Here is a 23,251-nt window from a genome sequence, read left to right as displayed (position 1 = left end):
CTGACAGCGCTCTGTTCACACTGGCATGGCAGCTGTGCCTTTCCTCTGAAGACTGTTTCCTTCACAGCTTTACAGGCCCAGGATCATGCCAGCACAGATTGCCAATATGTACTAGTGGGCATCTCGGTGGGCAAGGGGCTATGGAGGGGAGACGTGACAGGAAGAAGGGAGTTGGTTTCTTCTTCAGGATGAGTCTTCCTATGCTGGCAGCACCACAGAGAACAAACACCTGCAGCCAGACACCAGCCTGGCTACTTCCGATGCTTTTCACACACAAAGGCTGGCTTTGCAGGAGCACTGAGTGGTCACACGTCCTTGCAAGAGCCTCACACGGAGCCTGTAGAATCTAAGCCACAACACGCTTTTAAGGAGGGCATGTCTACACAGCCAAAAAACCCCATGGCCGCAAGTCTCAGAGCCCGGGTCAAACTGGCTGGGGCTCACACTGCAGGGCTAAAAATAACAGTGTCAATGTCCGGGCTCGGGCTGGAGCCTGGGCTCTGAAACCCAGGGAGTGGTCAGGGTCTTGGAGTCAGGGCTCCAGCCTGAACCCAAATGTCTACACTGCAATTTTTAGCCCTGCAGCGTGAGCTCTGCAAGCCCAAGTCAGTTGACCCAGGCTCTGAGACATGCTGCTGCAGGGGTTTTTTTTGCTGTGTAGACGTACCCTATGACACTCTTTATAGCCACGGCTGAGATGAAACTCCAATAACAACCAATCCTCCTAAGCCCAATCCCTGCCTAACTCCAGATACCTGCCTCTGCCCACAGCCAGCACCACTTGTGAATTTTCATCTGAAGTCCAAAGACTTTCCACCCTCTTCTCCTTTCCATCCATATCCCCTGCTGGTTTTGCTTTCTTTGCACCAGCTTGTGGCTTTGTCTGTCTGTCCACATCCCAGCACTCGGTCTCTTCCACCTGGAAGAGACAGGGTTGATTCAGGACATCGCGCGCTCTCTCCTTCTCTCTGTTGTCTGTCTACTACCTACTGTGCAGTCAAGTCAGGGTCTTGGGGGAAGCTCAGGACACCAGCCTCAAAGCTGCTTTACTTTCAAAAGGTAGAGAGAGCCCTCTTGCCTTACTGTGAGGGAGGGCTGTCATCTGTTTGCAGAGCCAGGCGCACAATCCCTGCCCCTTAAACAAGAAAACAAATGTGACTCGCACTCTTTCTGCCACTGCCTGACATGTGGAAGATGCAGACTTGTTGCTAGCATAGGGAGGGATGCTCACATTTCTAACATACCTGTTAAAACTATAGCACCCTAAACAAAATGCTCTGGGTCCCACACACACACCCTGATTCATGTCTGAAACATACCAGAGGTACATTCTGTGTCTGATTAAGACCATATATGTATATCTTATACATGGTTACCCCATGATTAAAAAAAAAAAATTCCTTGTATAAAACCCAGAACATCTGCCAGAGTTTCCAGCCTTCCTCAGTGCAAAACATATTACACTCCCCTCCGGAAATCTCTACTCTGGACACCCATGGTTGAGTTTGCTGGGGTGAGGAAGGTTCCCTTTAGGAATTCAGTCCTCTGCAGTTTGCTCTCTCTGGAGAGCTAACCCTTTCCCCCAGCCCCATCCAAATGCCCTTTTAATCAGTTGCCTTTGGAACTCCAAAGCATCCCAAGCAGAGATGGCTTTGACATTTGAAGAATCTGCATGTGTGGGTCCTTATATGACCCCGTAAATCAAACATGTCAGGGTTTGTTAAACACTAGACACAGCTTCAGCGCTGCCCTATTTAGTTAACGCTCCAGACAAGACTAACTGCTCTTCAAAGAGACACATCCTGCAGCTTTGCTCTCCCACGACTATTGTGACTCCGCAGAACAGAGAGCAGTAAAGAAGTGGATTTATGTGTCAGTGAGCACGGCAGATGTGATTCAGAAGATGTAATGAATGCAGATATCAGTGACTGGAGTGATACCAGTGGAGGATTATTCACACAGTCGCTCTCAAGTCATAAGCACATACCGACCAACACAGCGTTGACGAGCCATTGTCAAGTCGTTTAGGTCCAAAACTAAATTTCAGGAGGGGAAAAAATTTTACAAAAACTAAAAAAAAAAAAAAAAAAAAATCATAATTATTCTTCCTCATGGAAAAAACAGAGTTTCAACTATTTTCCCACTACACTGGAAACCCAAACACAACAGCACGGGGAAAGTTCATAGGAATTGACAGTAAAACTGACTATAAAGAAAAAATGAAACTAACCTGTCTTGTTCAGGCTCAGAGAAGTGCAAAATATAAACAAACAGCACCATGAGAAATAAATTAGGCTGATAACATTCTTTCAGGTTTACTAATCTAAAGTGCTGCAGGGAAAGCATTTTATTAAACACACCATTTGTATCTTGACAGTGTCGCATTATAATCTACCAATCTTCCAGGATTTAACATCATTTCAGATCATGTTATCTGTAAAAGGATGGGCCAGATCAGATTACAGTGCTTGTCACCCAACATAAACCTAAAATGCTAGTCCCACATTCACCCCTTGATCTGGGCTTTACAGCCTTCTGAACACTGGAAAAGAAAGCTTTTTAAAATCAAGGCAAATCTGTATTTTCCTGTTGCCTTCCTCCATGCCACTGGATAATAGTATCTGCTTCTACCCATTCTCGCTTCGCTTCGCCCCTCTGAAACGAACACTATGCTTGCACCTTCGGAGCTTTGCTTGTGCACATTAACACACAGTAATATCATGTCACATAGTGTGACCTTGCTCAGGCCTGGGTAGCCAGAAGAATCTGATGAGGATGCTGCTCCTTATGAGAAATAAAAGCATACCCTGGCAATGGAATGTACAGACACATTCTGTTGCTGGTGAAGGAACTAAGTGAGTTACTCAGGGCAACAACTTCCTCTCAGATACGCATCTGGCCTGATTCCTCCATTACAACCTTGCTAACGGTCACTGTCGAGCGAGCACAGAATATACGCAAGAGAGGTCTGCACAGGGGAGAGAAATCCACCCTTTGCGTCACAGCAAACAGCACGGTTCAGGCCCAGGAGCAGCGATTCCGCAGTGAGGTCCTTGGCAGAAGTTCCTGGCTGCATTCACCATCACCAACAAAAGGGGCTAAAGGCAGGTTTGGTGCCTGTTACGTTGCAGGGCTAGAAGCGGGAGGGAGCCTCCTGCGGCAGGAGTGTGCCTGAGCCCCCGCCGGGTCCGCTGCAGGTGCCCGCGTGCGTAGGGGAGGTCCCTGCTCCGTCTGCCTTACCTTCTCGCTTCATGCCCATAGCCAGGCACTTCTGATACCGACAATACTGGCAACGGTTCCGCTGGCGCTTGTCAATCAAGCAATCCTTATTGTCGCGGCAGGTGTAGGTGAGGTCCTTCCGCACTGTACGCTTGAAGAAACCTTTGCAGCCCTCGCAGCTGTACACCCCGTAATGTTTACCTGCAGGGGGTTGAGGAGGATGAAGAAACACAGAAATCATGCAGACCCACTGAGCAACCAACAGGTCACCTACCTGACCCCCCCCCACAACCCTCTTGCTGCTACTCCTGGGTTGTTTAATTACCTTAGGCCTTGTCTAGCCTCGGATTTGAAGGGGGGATCAGGCTTTATCTTGGCCCACTTAGCACGTGCTAATATACAATTGCTTTGTCTCGCCTAGGGTTTCAGACAGTTTAATGCAATCAAGCTAGCTAGCTCAGTCTAGGCACCCCTGTCTGGACAAGGTCCTGCCCGCTCTTTATTCATCCACAGAATAGGTACAACATCCAGGCAAGCTTCCCCCATGTTGCCCTGGCAACCTGCCTCAACCATCATGTTTACCATCATGTCCATTGGTCGTGGATCAAACCCAACTGGAAATACAGGCCTTGCCACAACCAGATGACAAGATGTCCCTGTCCATACGGGCTGCAAATCATGTTTAACATCATGAGCCACAGTCATGTTCTAACACAACCTAATTTCCAAGTGAAGACAAGGGACCAGAGAGTAGTTGATGTCTCCAAGACTCTTTCAGCCCTTGACCTCTCTGCTCACATTGTGGACACAGAAGCCAATAGGCTAGCGTTATTTGTGACAAACAGCCCCTGCTCTCTTTGTCCATGGCATTTGGGGTATCATAAGAAATGAACAATCCACATGGCCGCTCATTGCGGAGGAGACTTCTCCCCGCACACGCAGTAATCTATGTGAGAACAAACAGCCTCTCCACAGATTGGACTGAGTCGGCACGGTTATTCTCCAACATGTTCACTACATACACAACCTTACGGGAGCTCCCCTCTTTCCTCAGTGGGTGGCTCTCGAGTGGTTTCATTCTGAGCACGTCCCCAGGGAAGACCCCATGCAGGGATCACTCGTGGGCCAGAGAGCATAGCTTGGGAATGGAGTCAGAAGTTTTAGGGAAATGTTACTGATAGAGACTATGTACTGAAGTTTGCTCTGAGTTACGCATCCAGGACACCTTCTCCTAGAAAATCACTTGGGCATAACAGAGAGCAAAGTTTGCCTGGAGAGAAAGACAAGCAGGGAGCCCACTGTGATAAGAGTTAATGACATGAGAACAAAGGGAATTAACACATTTTATTTTACAGAGTGGGGATAATCAATCAGAAGTGTATCTTTTATCTGGTACTGTCTGAGAAGGTCATCACGGGATAAAAGGACATGGGAGAAGGAAGGATATGCGATAAAAAGGCTATGGTAGAAGGAGGAGCTGAACTGCCCCAGTGGTAGCCAATTTCCAATATATAATGAAGCAACCAGCGGCTAAGCAGAGGTTGAGGCAAAATTTCACCTGTTTCCCACACCAAGTTCTTCTCTGACCACAGAGGAACCTGCCAAGTTTCACCTGGCTTGGGAGATCAGATCAGGCTCCCTGGGGTGCTCTGCAAGCCGAGTCTCCCTCTGAGTGAACCTGCTCTGAGCAGAGAGGCGGTAAGGGCACCCTCAAACCAAAGCCGGCTTTGGTTTGTTTTCAGTGGTGGTTGAGGATATTCCACACAGCCCTGCCACTCAATTAAATCCAATCCCCTCTGGCATATCTGCAAAAGGGGTTAAGGTAGGGCTGCTAAATGGGATCATCCCCCCATATTTTCCTGAGGTGCCGTTTTTACTGCTCCAGCCCTAGCTGGTTGGCCATCAATCTCCAGGTGCAGGGGAAGGAGATGCTGGGAGGTTAAGGTTTGGGATGGCCCTGAGCACTTGGCATGGAAGAACGAAAGGTTCCCCGCAGAGGCTGTGCTTGTCTTATTTATTCCTGTGGCACCTTCAGAAGCTGGGGGATGCCTTTAATGTGATTAAAGAACAGGAGTGGCACCTTAGAGACTTACAAATTGCTCCCAGTGGCCCCTTGTGGCTTTAACAGGTCACAAGACCATTCGGCTCTTTGTGCCCCGATGGGAGGGAATACATGCTGCATATTCTCTCCAAGGCAGGGAGGCAGGACACAGGTGGGGAAAGAAGTCGGGTAAAACCAAGGCGTTGCATTGCCTTGGCTCAGAAAGCTGAGACATGTGGATGCTCCTGCTGGACAAATAAAGACCAGGAAAGGGGATTCTCCTTCCACCGAGGTCCACTTCCCCAACCCCCTCCTCCACTTGCCACCTGGGGGTTTTTACCTGAAGATCTGTCCCCACAGATGGCACATATGTGCTTGGTGAAGGAGGCCATGGTTCCTGAGGGGTGTGCTGGCACTTTAAGAACTCCATTGAGTCCCAAGGGTGGTTTAATATCTTCTGTGCTGCTGATGGGGTTCATCGGAGAATTGAGCTGTGCAGTGGGAAACACAGGGGAAGTGGTTATCATTGAGCCCAGGATAAAGGCAAGCTGAGGGATGCTGTACACATGGCATCCTCCCACTCGGGCCTGGCCCTTCTCCCAGAGCTCAGGTGTCTCCAGATGCCACTCGGGGTGCCCCCAGTTAGGCTGCAGAGAATGGGCAAAGTCATGCTCTCCAGAGCGGGTCCTACCCATCCCCAGTGTAAGACCGCTACGGAAGATTCTTTGCACACTCCTCCATGCACCTCATCTTGAGCTGATCACTCCAGACCTGGTGCCCCACATGGCTGTGCTATGAACCTCAATCCTGAGTGGCAGGATCCCCTCCTATTCAAGTCCCAGGACTCACAAGGATCTACCTAGATCCCACCTAGATCCTACTTGTAGAGCCCCTGCTATTTCGGTGCGAGGCTCTCCCACCGCTCTGCAGATGCCCTCCCAATCCTCACCCCCCAAATTTGCTAGTCCACCCCAGTCCTGACTTGCAGCACCCCCTGCTGTTGCAATCCTCATACATTACCCACATCCCTCAATCCTGGTTTCAGATACCGCATAGGTAGAGCCCTGCGTGGATACAAAAATGTGGATCTGCATCCAATCTGCATCTGCTAGGATCAACCCGCGATCCGACCCGCTATCTGCTAGCCATCTTTTACCTCTGTCCGCACCCGCAGCAGCAAGCCACCCCAAGGTGGGGGAGCAGAGATGAGCGAGCAGGGGGATGGGGTCTTGCAGGGAAGAGGCCGTGCGAGGGCAGGGACTGGGGGTAAGGGGTGGCACAGGGCAGGGTCACAGGGTGGCGCGAGGAGGTGGGTGGAAAGTGGTGTGACTTCGTGTGGTGCTCCCGGGGGCTTGCAAGCGAAGGCATCCAATAGCAATAGCGCATGATGGGGCACAATGGGGTGGAGAGGTGGGGCGCCCGCTCCAATCCCCACGGCTGAGGGGGCTCTGCTGCCTAGGAGCTGGTGGGCTGGGAGTGCAGCCAGGGCGAGCCATGGTGGGGATGCTGGCGCTGCCCGAGGGGCCCGAGCCGCTGGACGGGAAGTGGCGTGGCAAGCAGGTGCTAGACAGCCCCGACCCCAGCCTGCTGCCCAGCCCCAGCCATGGCTTCTGGCCCCGAGCGCACTGAGCCCCCTGGGCAGCCCGAGCTGGACGCCACGGGCCAGGCGCCACCGGTGTTATCCATTAGGCCACGTGGCTGCCGTAAACTAGAGCCCTATTGACAGCCATAGGAAGCTGAGAACGCCTGGCTGCTGCGGATGATGCCATCTATGCTGGGGATGGGAGCGGGGGAGAGAGCCAGCAACCCGAAAAAAAGAGCCCAGCGGTGTGGGCTGGTCCCTTCGGGCACCACCCCCTGCCCAGCCAGGATCCCGGCTGTAGCCACGAGACCCCGTCGCTCGCAATGCGGCCAGCAGCAGCCGCCACGCCACCCCTGCAAGCAGGACCAAGGAGCCCCGAGCTGCGGAGTCAGTCGGTCAGGGGCCCTGCAGGGCTGAGCCCATGGGGGGAAGTTACCCCTTGGAGGCTGAGACCTATGGGTAGAGCCCTGCACAGTTGTATCCGCATCCGCTTCACTATCCACCAAAAAGGTCCGGGGATATGAAGTGGATATCTGCAGATTTGCAGGGCTCTACTCATAGGGGCCCCAACCTATGTAAAATTCTTGCAAGTGCACTCAACCAATGCGATATTCTGGGCACCATTCACAGCCAGGGATGGAGCCCGATGGGGCCTCACTAACCTCGGAGCTGACTTGTAAGGGACTGCGGAAGACTCTGTGAGCGCCTAGCTAGGGAAGAACGCTTTCTTGTGCAGACGGTTACTATCGGTCAGTGTCGGACATAAGGAACCAGTCAAAACTGGTCCTCAACTGGCCTTGACTGCCTCGTGTGGCCCCATGCCAGTAAAGGAGCACAACCCCGTAGTAATTATACATGAGCTGATAATGTTAAGCGTATATTAATGCCTGCTACCCACCCCTTCGTTGGACTCCGTCCCAGGCATTGCTCTGGTGCGCTGGGCTCTCCGCCGCCGTGACAGCAACGCTTGGAGTCCCCGTTGTGGGTGTGTCACTTACCTTCAATAAAGCCAATAATTTGCTGCTTTTGCCGTGTTTGAGCCTCACTTTTTTGGAGCACCCCTGCCAGGCCTCCTGGGCCTAGACCAGAACATGACTCTATTATTCCAGTCTTGACCCCCACCCTGACAATTGCATTAAACCGAATGGTTGTACCAAATTGGGTGTGACATGGAAAACATCCCTTAGTGGGCACGATGCTAGCTGGAAATTACCAGTATCTTATGAGCCAAAACAAGGATTCAAACACAGATCTCCAAAGATCACTAATCCACTGCCCTGGAAAAAGAGCGAACAGCAAACATCCAATCCCACTGTAATAAGATGACAAGGGCAACTCATCCCTGCAGCAGGATAAAATCATGCCTCTGTGAATATTCAGATCACAGGCTTCATGTTACAACAAGGGGAAGGGGCCGGGGATCCAACTAATCCTTCCATAAAGCCAGGGAAGCAGTAAGAGCTGACACCACTCTCTAATAAGCTAGTCCCTTAAACCACTGTTGCCGGTTGATTTAATGGGAAGGCAAATTCCTTTCCTGCTGCCAAATTTCCACCCACCTCCGCAGGAGAGCCCTTATCTAAATGTGTTAGGAAGATTCCCCCTAATGCCGCCTCAGGACACCGAACAGAGAAAATGATTTGCAGTGATTATATGTGGGAGCACCCCGGCTGAGATCGCCTGCACGGATGATGAAGACCAGGACACCACAGTTTGGTTGCCCTAGAACCTGGGATTTATAGACCATCTTCTCGTGTTATCTCTTGAAGGGAAAGATAACTTAGTGAATGGCTACAGGTCACGGATGCAGCAGGGCTGGAATTAGGGATCTGGGGTTGTGTAGGGCCCCTCAGTTCAGTTTCTACTTATGTTCCCTCCGTAAATCCCCTTGACTTCTCTTTTCCTTGTCCCCTTTCTTCTACTTACTCCATCCCCAGCAGGGTCAGCCAGAAAGGGTTAGGGAGGCTTAAATAGCTCCCCGGATGTATAGCAGCAAACACAGCAGCCATTAGCATCCTAGTATGTATCCCTTGCGAAGTGTTAAGTTACATGGAAATTATTATGAAGTCTCAATATGGGGCAGAGGTGAGAACAGAACTCAGAAATGTGAAGTATGATATTTAACCCAGCAGACCATGTGACTGGTGATTTGGAATTATTTTGCAGTAGATAGATAGATAGTATGAAGGAGGATAGGCGTGATGGTGCTTTCTTCTCATTCTATCTATCTATCTATCTATCCCCATCCACCCCCTCTATCTAGCTATCGTAGGTACTTATATGGGCCTCATCACCACAGTAATTCACGATCTTTAATGTACTTCTCCTCACATCAGCCCTGCGAGGCGGGACACTGCCATTATCCCCATTGTCCAGATGGGGAACTGAGGCACAGAGAGATGGGGGATCCATCTACACAGCAGCAGGGAGGTGTACTTCCCAGCTCGGGTAGACGTATACATGTTAGCTTTGATTGAGCTAGTGCCTAAAAATAGCCGTGTGGCCACAGGCTAGCTGCCAAGTACATGCTCATGATTCTGGACTGGACTGTGCTCAGACAGCTAGCCCAAGGCACTGAGGCCCGCTGCTCTTTTTAGCACAGTAGCTTGATCAAAGCTGGCACGTGTACATCCATCCAAGCTGGGAATGAAATCTGCCAGTTGCAGTGTAGACACAGCACAGAAAAACCCACAGCTGGCCCGTGCCAGCCAACTCAGGCTCACAGGGCACTGTGTCGATTTTCTGCTTGGGCTGGAGCCCAAGCTCTGGGACCCTCCCACCTTGCAGGGTCCTAGAGCCCAGAAGTCTACACTTCTCTGAAGTCAAACAGCCCACGTGAAACAGCCTGAGCCCTGCTAGCCCAAGTTGGCTGGCATGGGTGAACCGCGGGTGTCTAGTTGCTCTGTAGACATACCCTAAGTCAGGGGTTGTCACCCTCTGGCCTGCAGATGCCCACCATGTCTAAGACTTCTAAAAAAGGGCCGCACCTCCATTTGACATTTTTTAGGGGTCCATAAATGAGAAAAGGTTGAGAACCACTGCCCTAAGTGACTTGCCCAAGGCCATACAAGAAAATACAATGGCACAGGGAACTGAACGCCTGTCTTCCAAGTTCCAGGCTAGCACCCTAACCGCTGGTCCATACTTGCTGTTATGAACACTAGGGACCTCTTGCACCAAAGTGTTCTTTTCCTTTTAACAATCATCTAGGTGGCAAAAACATTTTGTGCAAAATTCCATCGTGAAGGAAATAGAGCTCTCCCGACTGTGTGTCACAAACACCAGCGGGAAATAGGCAATTTACATCTGAAAAACCAACCCCTGCCGCACCACCACAAAATCCCTTTTGCTGCAGATATTTTGCCAGGCCTCTCATTCATTCATTCTTGCTATGAACTGCTCTGCTCTTGAGTCCCTGGTGCATGAGGATCTTAGCAACCAGCATGGCGTGGCGGGGAGGGAGGATGTGTACATGTCCTCATCTCAGAAGGGACCAAAGTGATGAGAGAGCATGTGGTGGGAAAGGAAGGGAGGATTCCCACTCTTATCGGGCTGATCAAATGCCTGGCATGATGCACAGCCTGGGGCTTTCCAATCCGCTGCACTGAGAAAGCACCGCATAGCCCCCCACTAGCAAGACACAGTGCCTGAAAAGAATCTGAACAGTCATCTATGAGCCTGATCCAAAGGCCTTTCAAGTCAATGGGAGTCTCTCTGTCAGCTTCAATGGGTTTTGGATCAAGACCTGTGGTCTTATAGTCAAATTCTGCTCTCAGTTTCTCAAGTGTGTACCCAAGGAAAGGCTGCTAAAGTCAGTAGGATTACTTCAGACTCACCCCAGAATCCCTGAGTGTAGAATTTGGCCCTTAGTATGTTATCTAATACACGAGGACTTCTCCCAGCCTTGCAACAGATGCAGGAATGGAGAACACTGGGGTTCTCATGATATTTCTGCCCTCTCCACATTTCTTCCATTAAAGCAAAACCACTCCCTCCCTCTCTAGAGACACGCATTGGTTTAAAAAGGTAAGTCTGATGGTTTCATTCATACTGGAGTACTGGTGTTCACCCCTCGTGTCCACACTTCAAGAAGGCCACTGATAAATTGAACAGGGTTCAGAGATGAGCCATGAGAATGATTAAAGGATTGGAAAGCAGGCCTTCTAGTGGCAGGTTGAAGGAGCTCAATCTATTTTGCTTACCAAATAGAAAACTAACAGGTAACTTGATGAGTCTAGAAGTACCTAAGTGAGGAAAAGAAATTTAGTAATAGAGGTTCTTCAGTTTAGTAGACAAATGTCTAATGAGATCCAATGGCTCTAGTTGAAGCTAGACAAATTAAGAATAGAAATAAGATGTAAATTTTTAACAGTGAGGGTAATTAACCATTGGAAGAACTTACCAAGGGTTATGATGGATTCTCTGTCCCTGGAAATACTTTAATCAAGACGGGATGTTTTGTTTTTCTTAAAAGAGATGCTGTAGCTCAACCACAGCTATTGGATTTCAAGCAGGAATTAATCCAGGGAGGTCCTATGGTCTGTGCTATGCAGGAAGTCAGACTAGATGATGACCATGGTCCCTTCTGGCCTTTAACGCTGCACATCTGTGACCCTAGGAAATGTGTCTGTCAGATGATTAATAACCACAGAAAGGAGCAAGGTAAACCCACCCACAAGAGAGAGTTTTAAATCTCCTCCCTACCTCACCCAAAAGCCCTGCCTGGTTTGCTGAGGAAACGACAGATCCTTAGGACCTCTGGGCCCCATCCTCTGAGGTAAGGACATAAGAACATATGAACATCTGTATGGAGGATCCATAGGTTCGTCGGAGATATATGAGAGACTTGAATGGCATTCAGTTACCATGAGGAGTACGGGCTAAAACCCCTGGACGGATAATAGACAGATGGAAAGACCTGAGGGATGGACACACAGACAGATTTCCATGGGATTAACTGGGACGGTCACACGAAACTCAGCCGCTGACATTCTTTATGGAGAAAACCCCGTGTATGCCTAGGACGTTAGAGCTGCCACCTTGGCACACAGGTGTCACAGCCTCATCAGGGGTAGAAGTCAGGGCCTACTGCTCTGAAGGCACAGGTCCTTGCCACTGGGGCTAAAGGGGTGTTTCCGTTAGCTGGCAGAGGCATAGGGCCTATCACATACAGCCAAGTTGTTCTGATCACTTCCAGTGGAGGGCAATGGTGCTCATTCACATTTTGCCTATTCTCTACAATATTCAGTCCCCGTCTCATGAATGACCCTGCACTTTTGGTTCCTCAAATGCCCATGGCAAAATCGGCACTTCCCATCTTGCCCGCCTCCGACACGCCTCCTGAATCAGCTGATGTGGTCTCGTCTCTCAGGCGATCATCCCCTCTTCCCCATCCTGTCTCCGTCAAGACTTCTGCTGAACCACTCCATTGTTCCCTTTCAGCTGACTGGCACGTTTCCTGTACAAATCTAGGAACACAAGGGTGCTTGAAAATCTCTTCTCTGTTCTGTTCAAACTGCCCTGTTGGCAGCTGTCCTTGAGAGACGGGGAGGTGGGAAATTTGAAACACAGAAATATTGCTGAGGTGCAAGATTCAATTTCTGGGAGTCTCGGCTTTAGTGTGCCCACAATATTTGTGGTCTCCCCTTTCTTACTAGCACCCTAAGCCCCAAAATACGCAGCACTGAATTTTTATTCCAAAATGGGGGAGAGGAAAAGGAGGAGCTAAAGCAGGCTTGGATCTCAGAACTAAAAAATGTGTTTCTCTGGATATTTCTGTTAAATGCTCGCCATGGGCTTTGATTTTACCTGAGGACATGGTGGGTTCTCCATCGCTTGACACTTTTTGCCTTTCTAAAAGGGATGCTCTAGCTCAGCCAGAAGTTACGGGCTTGATGAAGGAACCACTTGGTGAAATTCCATGGCCTATTTTATTTGGAAGGCCAGATTAGATGATCATAATGGTCCCTTCCAGCCTTAAAACCTATGAATTAGATAAGGATCCACACTTTGAATCTTCATAAGGTTTAGGAGCAATCAGACCCAACAGTTTGCTTCAGCGCTTTATAGGAATATAAGTCCAATTGCAAAATGCAGCTGATGATTATTAAACATCTTTCGACAGCACCCATCACCACAGCTTCTGGGTACCCCAATAAAGTCAAAGAACATCAGCTGCCTGTTGAAGATGAAAGTTTCCTTCACCCTCCTGGTAAGCTGCCTTTCTCCAGTGCTCAGGTTGCTCCAATGCTTGTTGTGTGGCCTACAACAAATACAGTTGTTGGTTGTGTTGTTGTTTTTTTTAAGGGGTTGACACAACTCCAGATTTAACAAGTGCATCTTGTAAAGCTCCTTAAAGGGAATGGGTAAAAGCTGGTTTCCTGTAGAAGTAATTCCCCAGCTCTGATCAGTGCAAATTCAAACCTGTCCCCTCAGTCAAAATGTTCTGGTGTGTTGTGGGGAGCAGGCAGACAAGTTCTCACTGAGATAGCCAGTCCCAAGCCCATTCCGGGCTTTGGAGATGAGGAGTGGACCAGAATTTGAGAGCCAACCAACATACAAGAGGAGCACTGGTGTATGGCATTCACATTCGTCCTGTCTAAGAGGCATCACTTCCTGCTGCACCTTCTGGTGTGACCTTTAGAATCAGGCCCAGATGGGAGCACATTTCAGTGGTCCAGGCTGCAGGTACCAAGAATCGCTGTTACTAGGTCTGCCCTGGAGAGGAATGGTGTAGCTGAAGGTGGTCAAAGATGTTTCTGGCTGTATGGACATCCAGGAGCAGTGAAGAAAATCCAGACAGCGTGCCCACTTTGACTGCTGGGCAGCAGATACCTTCAACAAGCAGGGGAGAAGTCACCAGTTGATCCCAGTGCTCCCCTACTTTGAGCTAATCACTCACTCCATGTAGAAACCAAATGTCCTTCTGGCTTCAGGGGGTGAGAGAGACTAGCACTGTCAGACCGAGCATTTCTGGGGGGCTGGTGCAGTGTGACTGCAGAGAGCAAGGGGACTGAATATAGGCAGGGAAGGGAAGGCTGGTATAAAGGGCAGATCCAGTGGAAAGCCCCATTGTCCCCCTTGGCACATGGCTAGGGGTCAGCAGTCCCTGGTTCTTCGCTTGCCCGTCCCCTAGGGGCTGGGACCCGAAACTGATACAGGGAGTGTTCCCCCATGAGTCAGCAGGAGCCCCAACTAGCTGCTGAGTCAGCACATGGGAATGGGAACCGCCTCCGTTTCCTCTTTCAGAGGCTGCCCGAAACCACAGGCAGGCTACACGTGCACCTCTTGGTTCCCACACTCTCCCCTGGCGCATACTGCTCCTTCCTCTTGGCTTTAAGGCTGCAGAACAAAAATCTGAAGCTGGGGTAGTGAGAAAACCAGCCAGCCTGGCCCAAAGCTTCACCCTCGTCGCCATATGGAACCTAGTTCTGCTTTTGGTGAGCACAAACTCAGCTCAGTGTGCGCAACGGAGGGCCACAGGGCTGATAACAAGGAAGTGCTTCGAGTTAGCTCACAGTGGAAGTGGGCAGCATTGCCTAGCAATTGGAACAAGTTACTGGGTATCATGATTCCTGGGTTCCATTCCTCTCTCTACTGTTGACTTTGTTTTAAGCTCTGGGGATCCAGGTCCTCTCTGTTGGGGCCCGATAGCAGCCAGGTGTAAAAACTGCCACGGAGTCCACAGATGTCCTTAAAAAGAATAAATTGTGTCTGAAGGAATGAGACCGCTTTGAGAGAGTCGCCACAGCCCAACTCAGTGTCTGATCTGTCCTCGCTTTCCCCAGGCATCCGCAGAGCTGCTACAAGAAATGCCTGGGGGGGTCTGCCACAGTCCTATAGGCTGCTGCTGCTTCTCCAGTTTTGCACCTGGGTCCTGCAAATGGAACTGAAGTGAGCAGAAGAAGGGATTATGAAATATACTCAAATGTAATTCTTTCTTTCTTTCTTTCTTTCTTTCTTTCATATGTTCTTCAGAGATTCCTGGGGTTGTCAAGAAAAAAATGACGATCCCACAATTTTTTTTAAAAAGAGCTAAGTCCTGATCTGTTTATCAGGACTCCTGGGTTCAATTCCTGGCACTGCCAGGGACTCACTATCAGACCGGATTTTCACGAGAATTCAACACATTGGATATCACCATGGAAACGGCTGGATGCTGAGCCCTTTCGATGTCATATGTACATACGTGTGCGTGCAAGAGAGAGCCCTTTTGATAATCTTGCCCTGGGATCTTCTGCAATCTTGCTGTGGGTGGCCTGCGGCAGACGTCTTGGCCTCTCAGTACTCTGTTTCCCCATTGCTAAAATAGAGGTGATGGTACCAACCTCACAGGAGGGTGCTCTCCGAGGCTGGAGTATTTGAAAACCAGTTTGGGATCCCTGGATGACAGAATCCAGTAAGCGTGAGGCATAGCTCCAGCAAGACTGACTTGCTCACTCCCTTTTATTTCTGGATCACTCACGAGAGGGACAATCGGGAATGTTGCAGGCCAGATCAGTAGAGCTGTGCAGGGGGCCCCAGACCTGGAACAGCCGGCCGAGACTGAAGTGCAGATTAGAAGTGAGGTGCATCAACAGGCCTGGAATAGCAGAGGGAGCTGAAGGGGAGAGTGAGGGGTACTGGCAAACTGCTGCATGGGAAACTAGTATGACCCCTGCCTGCACTATGCCTAGCTCTTAAGCCAAGTGCTACCAGCTCCTCGAGTTCCCCAAAGACATCAAAGAGGCCAAGCTCTGCCCTCTGGATGCAGCTGGAAGCTACAGCCCTGTTTGCCCTAAACGTCATTTCCCTTCCTCCTGAAACACTCTGCTCTGGCCCAGTCCAGCACTACAGGAAGTCCGGGGAAGACCCTTGCTGGCCCAACCCTTGGCCTTTCTTTAGGCCCATCCGCAAAGCTTACGGGCACCAGCATATGTTCAGCAGGGACAGAATGTTCCATGGGGGAGAGAACAAAACAAACTTTGCAAAGGAGAGCGAGCGGGGCTGGGAGGCGTGTGGCTTCGCGGCTCTTTGCCCGGCACACCTCATCCTCCTGGTGTCCTTCTGGTCTGCTAGGTTTCCAGCTCTAACGAGGCGTAGTCTGATGGCAAGTGGCATCTGCCATCTGATTCAAACCACCTTCCATCAGTGCCATCTCCCCTCTGCAACGCGGGGGACATGCTTCATTAACCTCGGCGCTTTGCGGGCTGGTACAAAGACAAAGGGAATCGCATTCCTCTCCTGCCTGCCTGCCTGCCCTCCTCCACACTGTGATGATGGGGACTGCCTCACTCCCCTCTCACTGCAGGCTCAGGTAAGTCCTTCTGCCCCTAACAATGACAGGGGCCTAATGCTCACAGACAGGGGACAGATGGCAAAAGCCATTAGACTGAAAATATCTTAAACTGTCTCCTCCAGGAAAACCATTTAAGACAGGCCATGAGCAAATAACAGGCACTCTTGGTACACCATCAGGGTCTAGAGCTGCTGTAAATGCTTGGGTTCTGCTAAGCGCCATCTGATGTGCTCTCAATTCCCCTTTTCTGTTCCGTGGCTTCTCATTTCAGTTCCTCTGTCTTGTGCATCTCTGCTTCCTAAAACAACCGCGGTGTGTCATTGAAACTCTGGCCATGTCGCCCCTTCCCATCCCAACCTCTCACTCTCTCCCGCTCGCAGCTCACACACTCACATTGTTACATGTCTCCCACTGCCCTGGCTTCGTGCCACAGACGGTTGTGAAGTGTTGTTTCACTTCTCCCCTCCTGACCTCAAGGTGGAAGGCAGTCTGTCTACCCAAGGTGCTCAGTGTTGACACCATGCTGGGGATAGGCGTATGTATTGATTCGCCTAGTGGACAGAGCACTGGACAGGGAGCCAGGAGACGTGGGTTCTGGGGTTGGCAGAGTGGAGGAGAACTCAGCGCAGGGGCAGGGGACGTGGCATGTTCTCTGGCAATTCTGCAACCCTGCGAAGCCCCATAGGGTCCATAAATCAGAGCAACTGTTTTGGCTGCCCTAGGTGGCATCAGGGGCCCCAGTGGCCCCAGCAGCCCCTGAACAGACACATGCTATAGCTATTTACACCAGCGGCACCGACCCACCCAGCACCAGACACATGGACATGGACGAGGTCTCCATCCCCTCCGGCACTGGCTCTCACGCTTGGACAGTCGGTGCTGACAGAACTCCAGCAGACTCGGGTTGATTTAGGACAGGCTCCCAAGAGGGACTCTTGTCTATCCCCGCACCCCTACGCTGTTCTCTGGGGCACAAAGGTGGAATCCTGAGGGTGATGAATGGGCTGGGGGACAGAGGAGCCCAGACTTTATAGCTCCATCTCAGGCGTGCACAAAATGCCACTCCCCCCCATCCCCAGCCAAGAAAGTGGTTATCCCTCGAAAATAAATCAGGCCGATATAAAAATAAACGTGCTGGCAGGTGTTTGACTCCCGGAGAGGCTGTGAAATAAATAAACCAACAGCAAGCGGCAGGTGGTAGCCAACCCCTTAATCTGCCCTTTTGCTCAACGTAATACGCAGTCAGTCAGCAACAGGTGGCAGGGCCGGGGCGGCTCTCCCAGCTCTGGCTATTTTTAAAAGGCGCTTATTTTCCTTATAGCGGGAGATTTTTACATAATCTTCAGTCAGCAAACCCCAGCGCTTCCCTCCGCCAGTGAAGAGAAGGGGAACACATTCGGCCTGGAAACAAGAGGGAGCAGTATATAGGGGCGATACAGAAAAGGGGGGCCCCAGAACGGCGCTATACCCAGCACGGGGGCATATGATAGTTCTGGCTCTTCTCAGCTACAGGTCGGGACTGCCCCAGCACGAGCACAGATGTTAAAACAGCCTCCAGTTTATGCCAGGAGCAGGGCAGGTCTCCAGCCGGCCCTGACAGCCATTTTTGCCCTTTCTCCCATTTTGTTCCTGGCTTATCCCAGGATGGAAGCCCTCGAATCCAGTTGTTTCTGCTCTCAGTGGCACCCGTGTCGGCTCTGCTGACATCGATCAACCAGCTTTGCAAAGGATCCCAAACGTGCTTGTACCACCTCCGCTCGTCGGAGAGGCACCGGGTGTACTCGTCAGTCAGCTTTTCAGCTGGATTTTTGCTGTTGACCAGGACTGTTCTTTAAATGGCCGAGTGACTCTGTCCCCATTGCAGCCCAATAACACGAAGCCCAGGCAAACAGCCTGACAACGTCCCTGTCGGGTGACATCTTTCACTAATGACGGAGGCTGACTCTCTTCTCACATACACTGGTGCAGCTCGGGAGTATATGCCCCTGGGATCCACAATGGTACACCAGGCTGAGGCTAGCGTAAGCCAGAGGAGAATCAGGCACATGGTTTGTAAAGCCAAGCTCCCACCCCTGATCGTACTGAGCCACCGCCCCACAAAATTCCATGAGTCCAGGTGCACCACGCAGGGAACCTTGCTCATGTTTGGAGGTGTCCGGATCTGGAGGGATCCCATCTGGGTAGTTCAGAACTGGATCTGGAGTCAGAACGCCTCACCGGCTGTTCCGGTCTGGGGCCTTGGTTTGAGCTCATTGCTACTTTTTTTTTTTTTTTTAATAATCCATGTGGATAAGATACTTTTCGTTTCCCACTGTTTGTAAATAAAACCCTTCTCCTCCCCGACAGCCCCCAGCTCTCTCCTCCCCGCTCACCTGTGGGCTGCCAGTTCCGAATCCAAGGCTGGGAGTCGAAGGGACAGACATTGAGTGAGGCCCCATGGGGGAGCTGATGACAGAGAAAGGAGGGCCCATGCCATTGATGGGGGAGCTCAGAGTGCTGATGGGCGAATGGAGCTGACCCGGAGAGCCCAGAGAGGAGCCAATGCCTGGCCCGATGGATGGATGGAGGGAAGGTGCGGCCATAGGCCCCCGGCCCGTTGGAGAGTTCAGGGACGTGGAATTGACTTGAGTAGAAAAATCTGTAAAACAGAAAGGAAAGGCTGTGGTTTAAAACCCCGTCTGTGGCATTCTGAGGGGATCTCTCCTGAGCAATCATGTTGCATGCTTAACGAGCCGGCCCCCACCTCTGTTCTGCTAATGATGCCCATCCTCCAGCTTTCCCTCAAACACCTTTGTGCTATCTTCCAGGCCATCCCTGTGAAAATCTGACCAGGGATGCCCTTAAACCTGTCCTTAGAGCTCCTCTCCCGCCAGGGACAGGCTCAAAACCTTTGACAACGGCGAGGTAGCTGGTGTGTGGAGGACACTGCTTATAACACCCATTCCGGTTGCCTCACTGTTACCTTGTGCTGCCTTTGGCTGTTTGTTGTAACCACCTGCTGTTTCCTAATTGCAAGTGTAACCCACTCACTTCCTGGGTGTGGTATTCTGTCCCCGCTAGCCATACGGAGACCACTTAGAGATTAATGAGTCTCCCACAGCCTTTGCTAAGAGCCATGCAGTAGAGACTCATGCATTTAGCTCCAGAGATCCCAGGTTCGATCCCGCCTGCCAACGACCTGGGTCTGTCAGGGTTACACAAGCTCTTTGGGGCTGAGATCAACTTTCCATTGTGTGTGGGCAATAGCTCAATGGGGCCTCTAGGAACCACCCCAATAACGACACTATTAATCAAGGCTGGTTATGTGTCCGTGAATGAGGGATGTACTTTGGTGTCACTCTATATGTAGGCTATTTGTGTGTCTCGGTATCTGTGTGTGAGATGGAAGTGTGTGGTGTCTGAGAGGGGGAGATGTGTGTTTATATATCCGTGTGTGTGGGTTGTGTTTGTGTCCATATGGGCGGGTGGTATGGTTTGTGTTCATAAGGGGGAAAGTGTGTGGCACAAGTGTATGCAGAGGAGGGGTGTGTGTGTGTGTGTGTGAGATAGGGAGCAGTGTGTTTGCATGGTATGTTTGTGGGGCAGAAGTGTGTGTGTGTGTGTGTAGGATAGGGGTGTGGTACGTGTTTGTGGGTTGAATGTGTGTGTGATAGGGGAGCTGTGTGTTTGCATGGTACGTGTTTGTGGGGTGGAGCGTTTGTTTGCTCACAGACCCCAGTGAGCACAAGATGTCCAGGTTCCTATACATGGCTTGCATTTCCCTGGGTCGCTCCATGCCCTTTCGGGACTTTGAACTGGAATTCAGCTTGGCTTGGGAGTTTTCTGTGAGCAGCGTCCCCACACCTCCAACTGCTTTGCAGTCTCAGGGGAGTCGGAGGATGTTTAAAAATAGACTCCAACTCTATGGAGAGTAGACGGAGCCATTCCTGGCACATTTCCTCCTCATCCTGTCACGCTGCCTGAGAAACAAGCTCAACCAAGGCAGAGAAGGGCTCTTAATAGTGCTTTCCAAAGGCTGTGGTGAGAAATCGCATGACAGGGCATTTGGCTGCCAGGGAAGCAGCTCAAACGGTCCCCATTTAGAACGGCTTGAGGGTGAGGGAGGAGAGTTAAGAAGAAACCCCAAGGCCAAGTCCATGTGATTGTAGATGCAATCATACATGTCTAGGCCAGAGACAGCAATCGTCTCCCGGTGCTGGATTAAAGAATTTTGGGGCCCTCTGCACTATTGAAATTGGGGGGCCCCCACCTTCACTCAAATTTGCCCTCCCTCTCCTCTCATCTGCCCCCGGTTATATGACCCAAGCCAAACCTGGAATGGTGCTGTGACCATATGTGCCAGGCCGCACGGTCACCCCCAGCCAGTGGTCAGGGCCCCCCGTGAGATGGGGGCCCTGTCCAAGTGCACTGAGTGCACATTGGTTAATCCAGGCCTGGCCCCACCTTTGTTGTCCCAGATTTATCGCTGCGGAATCTGAGCCCCAGAGACAGGAAGGCTCAAATTTTCAAAAGTGGCCACTGATTTGGGGTGCCTCCATTTTTCGGAGTCCCCAGATTAGTGGAAACGCTGTCTTTTGTGATTTGCCTGAGAGCTGCGCAGCTGGGCTGGAGAAGAACCCAGCAGCTGAGTCCCCAGGCCTGGTTCTTCTCTTCCATCCATGTCACAGCACTGTCACTCCACTGGCTTTGGCGGTGCTGCTGATTTACACCCTTCTAAGAGAAGAGGCAGGCCCCCTCTCAGACCACTGGACCACTGAGCCTGAATGTGATCTCAATAACACCAGTGAGCAGAGATCAAGCCCTCTGACCCTTAATAAACAGAATGCCATGTCAATATAGTGCCAGGGGATTTCTGAGTAACAGAATACAAGTTTTTGCAGACACAAAGAAATATACTGCATGGTTCTACGGCAACTCTCACCCGAAAATGTTTCACTATTGTCCATTCAGCCTTATGATATTCACTGCAGGCAGGGAAATAGTATCTCTGTTTTCAGTGGGGGAAACAGAGAGCTAGAGAAGTGACGTTTTCCCCCCAAAGTTCGCATGTCAAGTCAGCTGCAACCCTAGAATCCTGTGTCCCAAGCCTGTGCGCTAACCACTAGTCAAACTGTCCCCTGTAGGCCTGTTTGGGCAACCTTATAAATTCAGATGCTGACACTGCCGCAAGATGTCTCACTGGCTGCCTGGCTGACCAGTTACCAGGACCTGTTTGTAAGCCGGCTCTATAAAGGTAGGACAGGGAAGCTTGCTTCAGGAATCTCTCTGTGTGAAGAGGCATCACAATGGGGCGTCGTGCAGCAAGGCCCTCTCAAGCCAAGCAGCGAGCCAGACAAAGGGCTGCTGTGTCCTCTCGGCGCTGAGCGCTCCAATCCCATCTTGTAATCCCTTGTAGGCTGGTTCTCATTGTGTCTGGCAGGCAGCGAAGTTGTAGACATAACAGGATTACAAGTGTGAAGAAAGAGGCTTCCTCCCTGAATAGATCATTCTTAAACCTCCCAGACAAGGGCAGAAACTGGCTCCAAGGGCGCTTGAACACAAAAGCGGGAAGGGATTAGGCTCCGAAACCCTGCACTGCAGCTGAAGTTTCAACATCTTCCATGGAGGTTTCTTTTCCTGCTGGTTGCTGTGACATCGTGGGACAGGTGGCTGTAGAAAGTCCAGCCCGGACTCCTGGCAACTGGGAGAAGGTGTGGCACAGGTGATCTGACCCCGCACACCTTGGCTTGGCCTACAGTGGCATGGGCCCCAGATGCACACTAATGCTAGATTCCTGAATGCCCTGGGCTAGTGGAGAAAACAAGGCCACCCCGAGTGTCTGAGGCATGTAAATTCCTGGCATAAAATCCACTCCTTGTCATCACCCACACTCCACCATTCGAACTTGGGATGAACTGGGTGAGTGTCAGGGTTTCGGTCCCTGTGAACTTTTCATTTGGATGCAGCCCATGGAGGGCCTTATGCCCCTCCACCCCACCTCCAAATCCAGGTTTGCATTTGCCACTGTGGGTTTTACAGGGGTTTGGTTCAAAATCACCAACTGGCCCCAAGACTGGGAACCTTGGCAACCCCTCTGTGGAATCTGGGCGGAGTGACATGTTTGCAACAAAGCATGAACCCAGGCAAGTTTCTTACGCTTTCAGAATGTGTAACAGGCATTTAACATGGATCGAGGGCTGGCTCTCTTGCTCTGCCACTTGGTTTAGAAACAGCTCAGAGGAAAGATGGTCCTGTGTTATACAACACAGGCCCAGGTCCCGGGTCTCCTGACTCTGCCATTATATCATGCTCTCCACACAGGGGATAGAGATCTTAAGCAAATCATTTTAACTTCTCTGAACCCCAGGCCACGTCTACACTACAAGGGCACAGTTACGGACCTGGAGCTGTGTTGCTGTAGTGCCATAGTGTAGATGCTCCCAATAGCGACAGATGGTTTTTTTCATTGCGGTAGGAACTCCACGTCCTCGAGCGATGGTAGCTAGCTTGACGGAAGCATTCTTCCATCAGCCTAGCTGTGTCTATACCTGGGACTAGGTCAGCACAGCTATGGACTTCGGTGTGTGAATTTTTTTTCACAACCGCTGAGCGCTGTCAATGTGAAGACCGGGCCTCAGTTTCCCCATCTGTATAGCAGGGATAACAATACAAAGCCACCCCACCGGGGTTTGGCTAGATAGCGGCTCACACTTACTTAGCAATGGAAAAATACTACTGCTCTAGTCCGCTCTTCTAACTCATCCCCAGCACGCCCCGGGATAGAATGCAGGCTGCTCCATTTCCTCCTATGGGCTTCACCAGCTTGACTCCCAGAGGCACTGTTCCAGTAACGTATGCCTCCAGAGCATTGCTAAGGGCATAGCGGGAAATGAGCCAATAAACCAACCAGATGAGAGGCACAATGGCTCTCAACAGCTTGAAGGCAGAAGGGAGCAGGGGCAGAACAACAGAAGCCCTCAGCAGTGGAGCAGAGATGATTCCTGCCGCAAGGTGCCCCTGTCCTCTGTTGTGTGGTGGGTACTCGAGATGAGTCTGATTGAGGTGTTCTTCCAGCCGGGAAGGCCCCCTATGAGCGTCCCATGGGTTTCCCCATTTCCAGTCCTATGAGCCACTCTGACATTACACTAAAGAG

General features: G+C 50.9%; 1 protein-coding gene across 1 annotated transcript in view; it reads right to left on the bottom strand.

Moving 5' to 3' along the window:
• Window positions 1–18,716, bottom strand: part of RXRA (retinoid X receptor alpha) — a 69,667-nt gene extending 50,951 nt beyond the window's left edge. The window contains exons 1-3 of the mRNA XM_077835868.1: window positions 18,492–18,716; window positions 5,601–5,751; window positions 3,241–3,420 (exon numbers count right to left, since the gene is read on the bottom strand). Coding sequence (XP_077691994.1) covers window positions 3,241–3,420; window positions 5,601–5,751; window positions 18,492–18,701 — 541 coding nt within the window. The 5' untranslated portion in view covers window positions 18,702–18,716. The remainder of the gene's footprint in view (window positions 1–3,240; window positions 3,421–5,600; window positions 5,752–18,491) is intronic.
• Window positions 18,717–23,251: the final 4,535 nt, after the last annotated feature.

The sequence above is a fragment of the Eretmochelys imbricata genome, chromosome 16, assembly GCF_965152235.1.
Source record: "Eretmochelys imbricata isolate rEreImb1 chromosome 16, rEreImb1.hap1, whole genome shotgun sequence".
Lineage (NCBI taxonomy): Eukaryota > Metazoa > Chordata > Testudines > Cheloniidae > Eretmochelys > Eretmochelys imbricata.
Note: the sequence above shows the minus strand (reverse complement) of the source record. Positions and strands in the feature narration are given on the sequence as shown.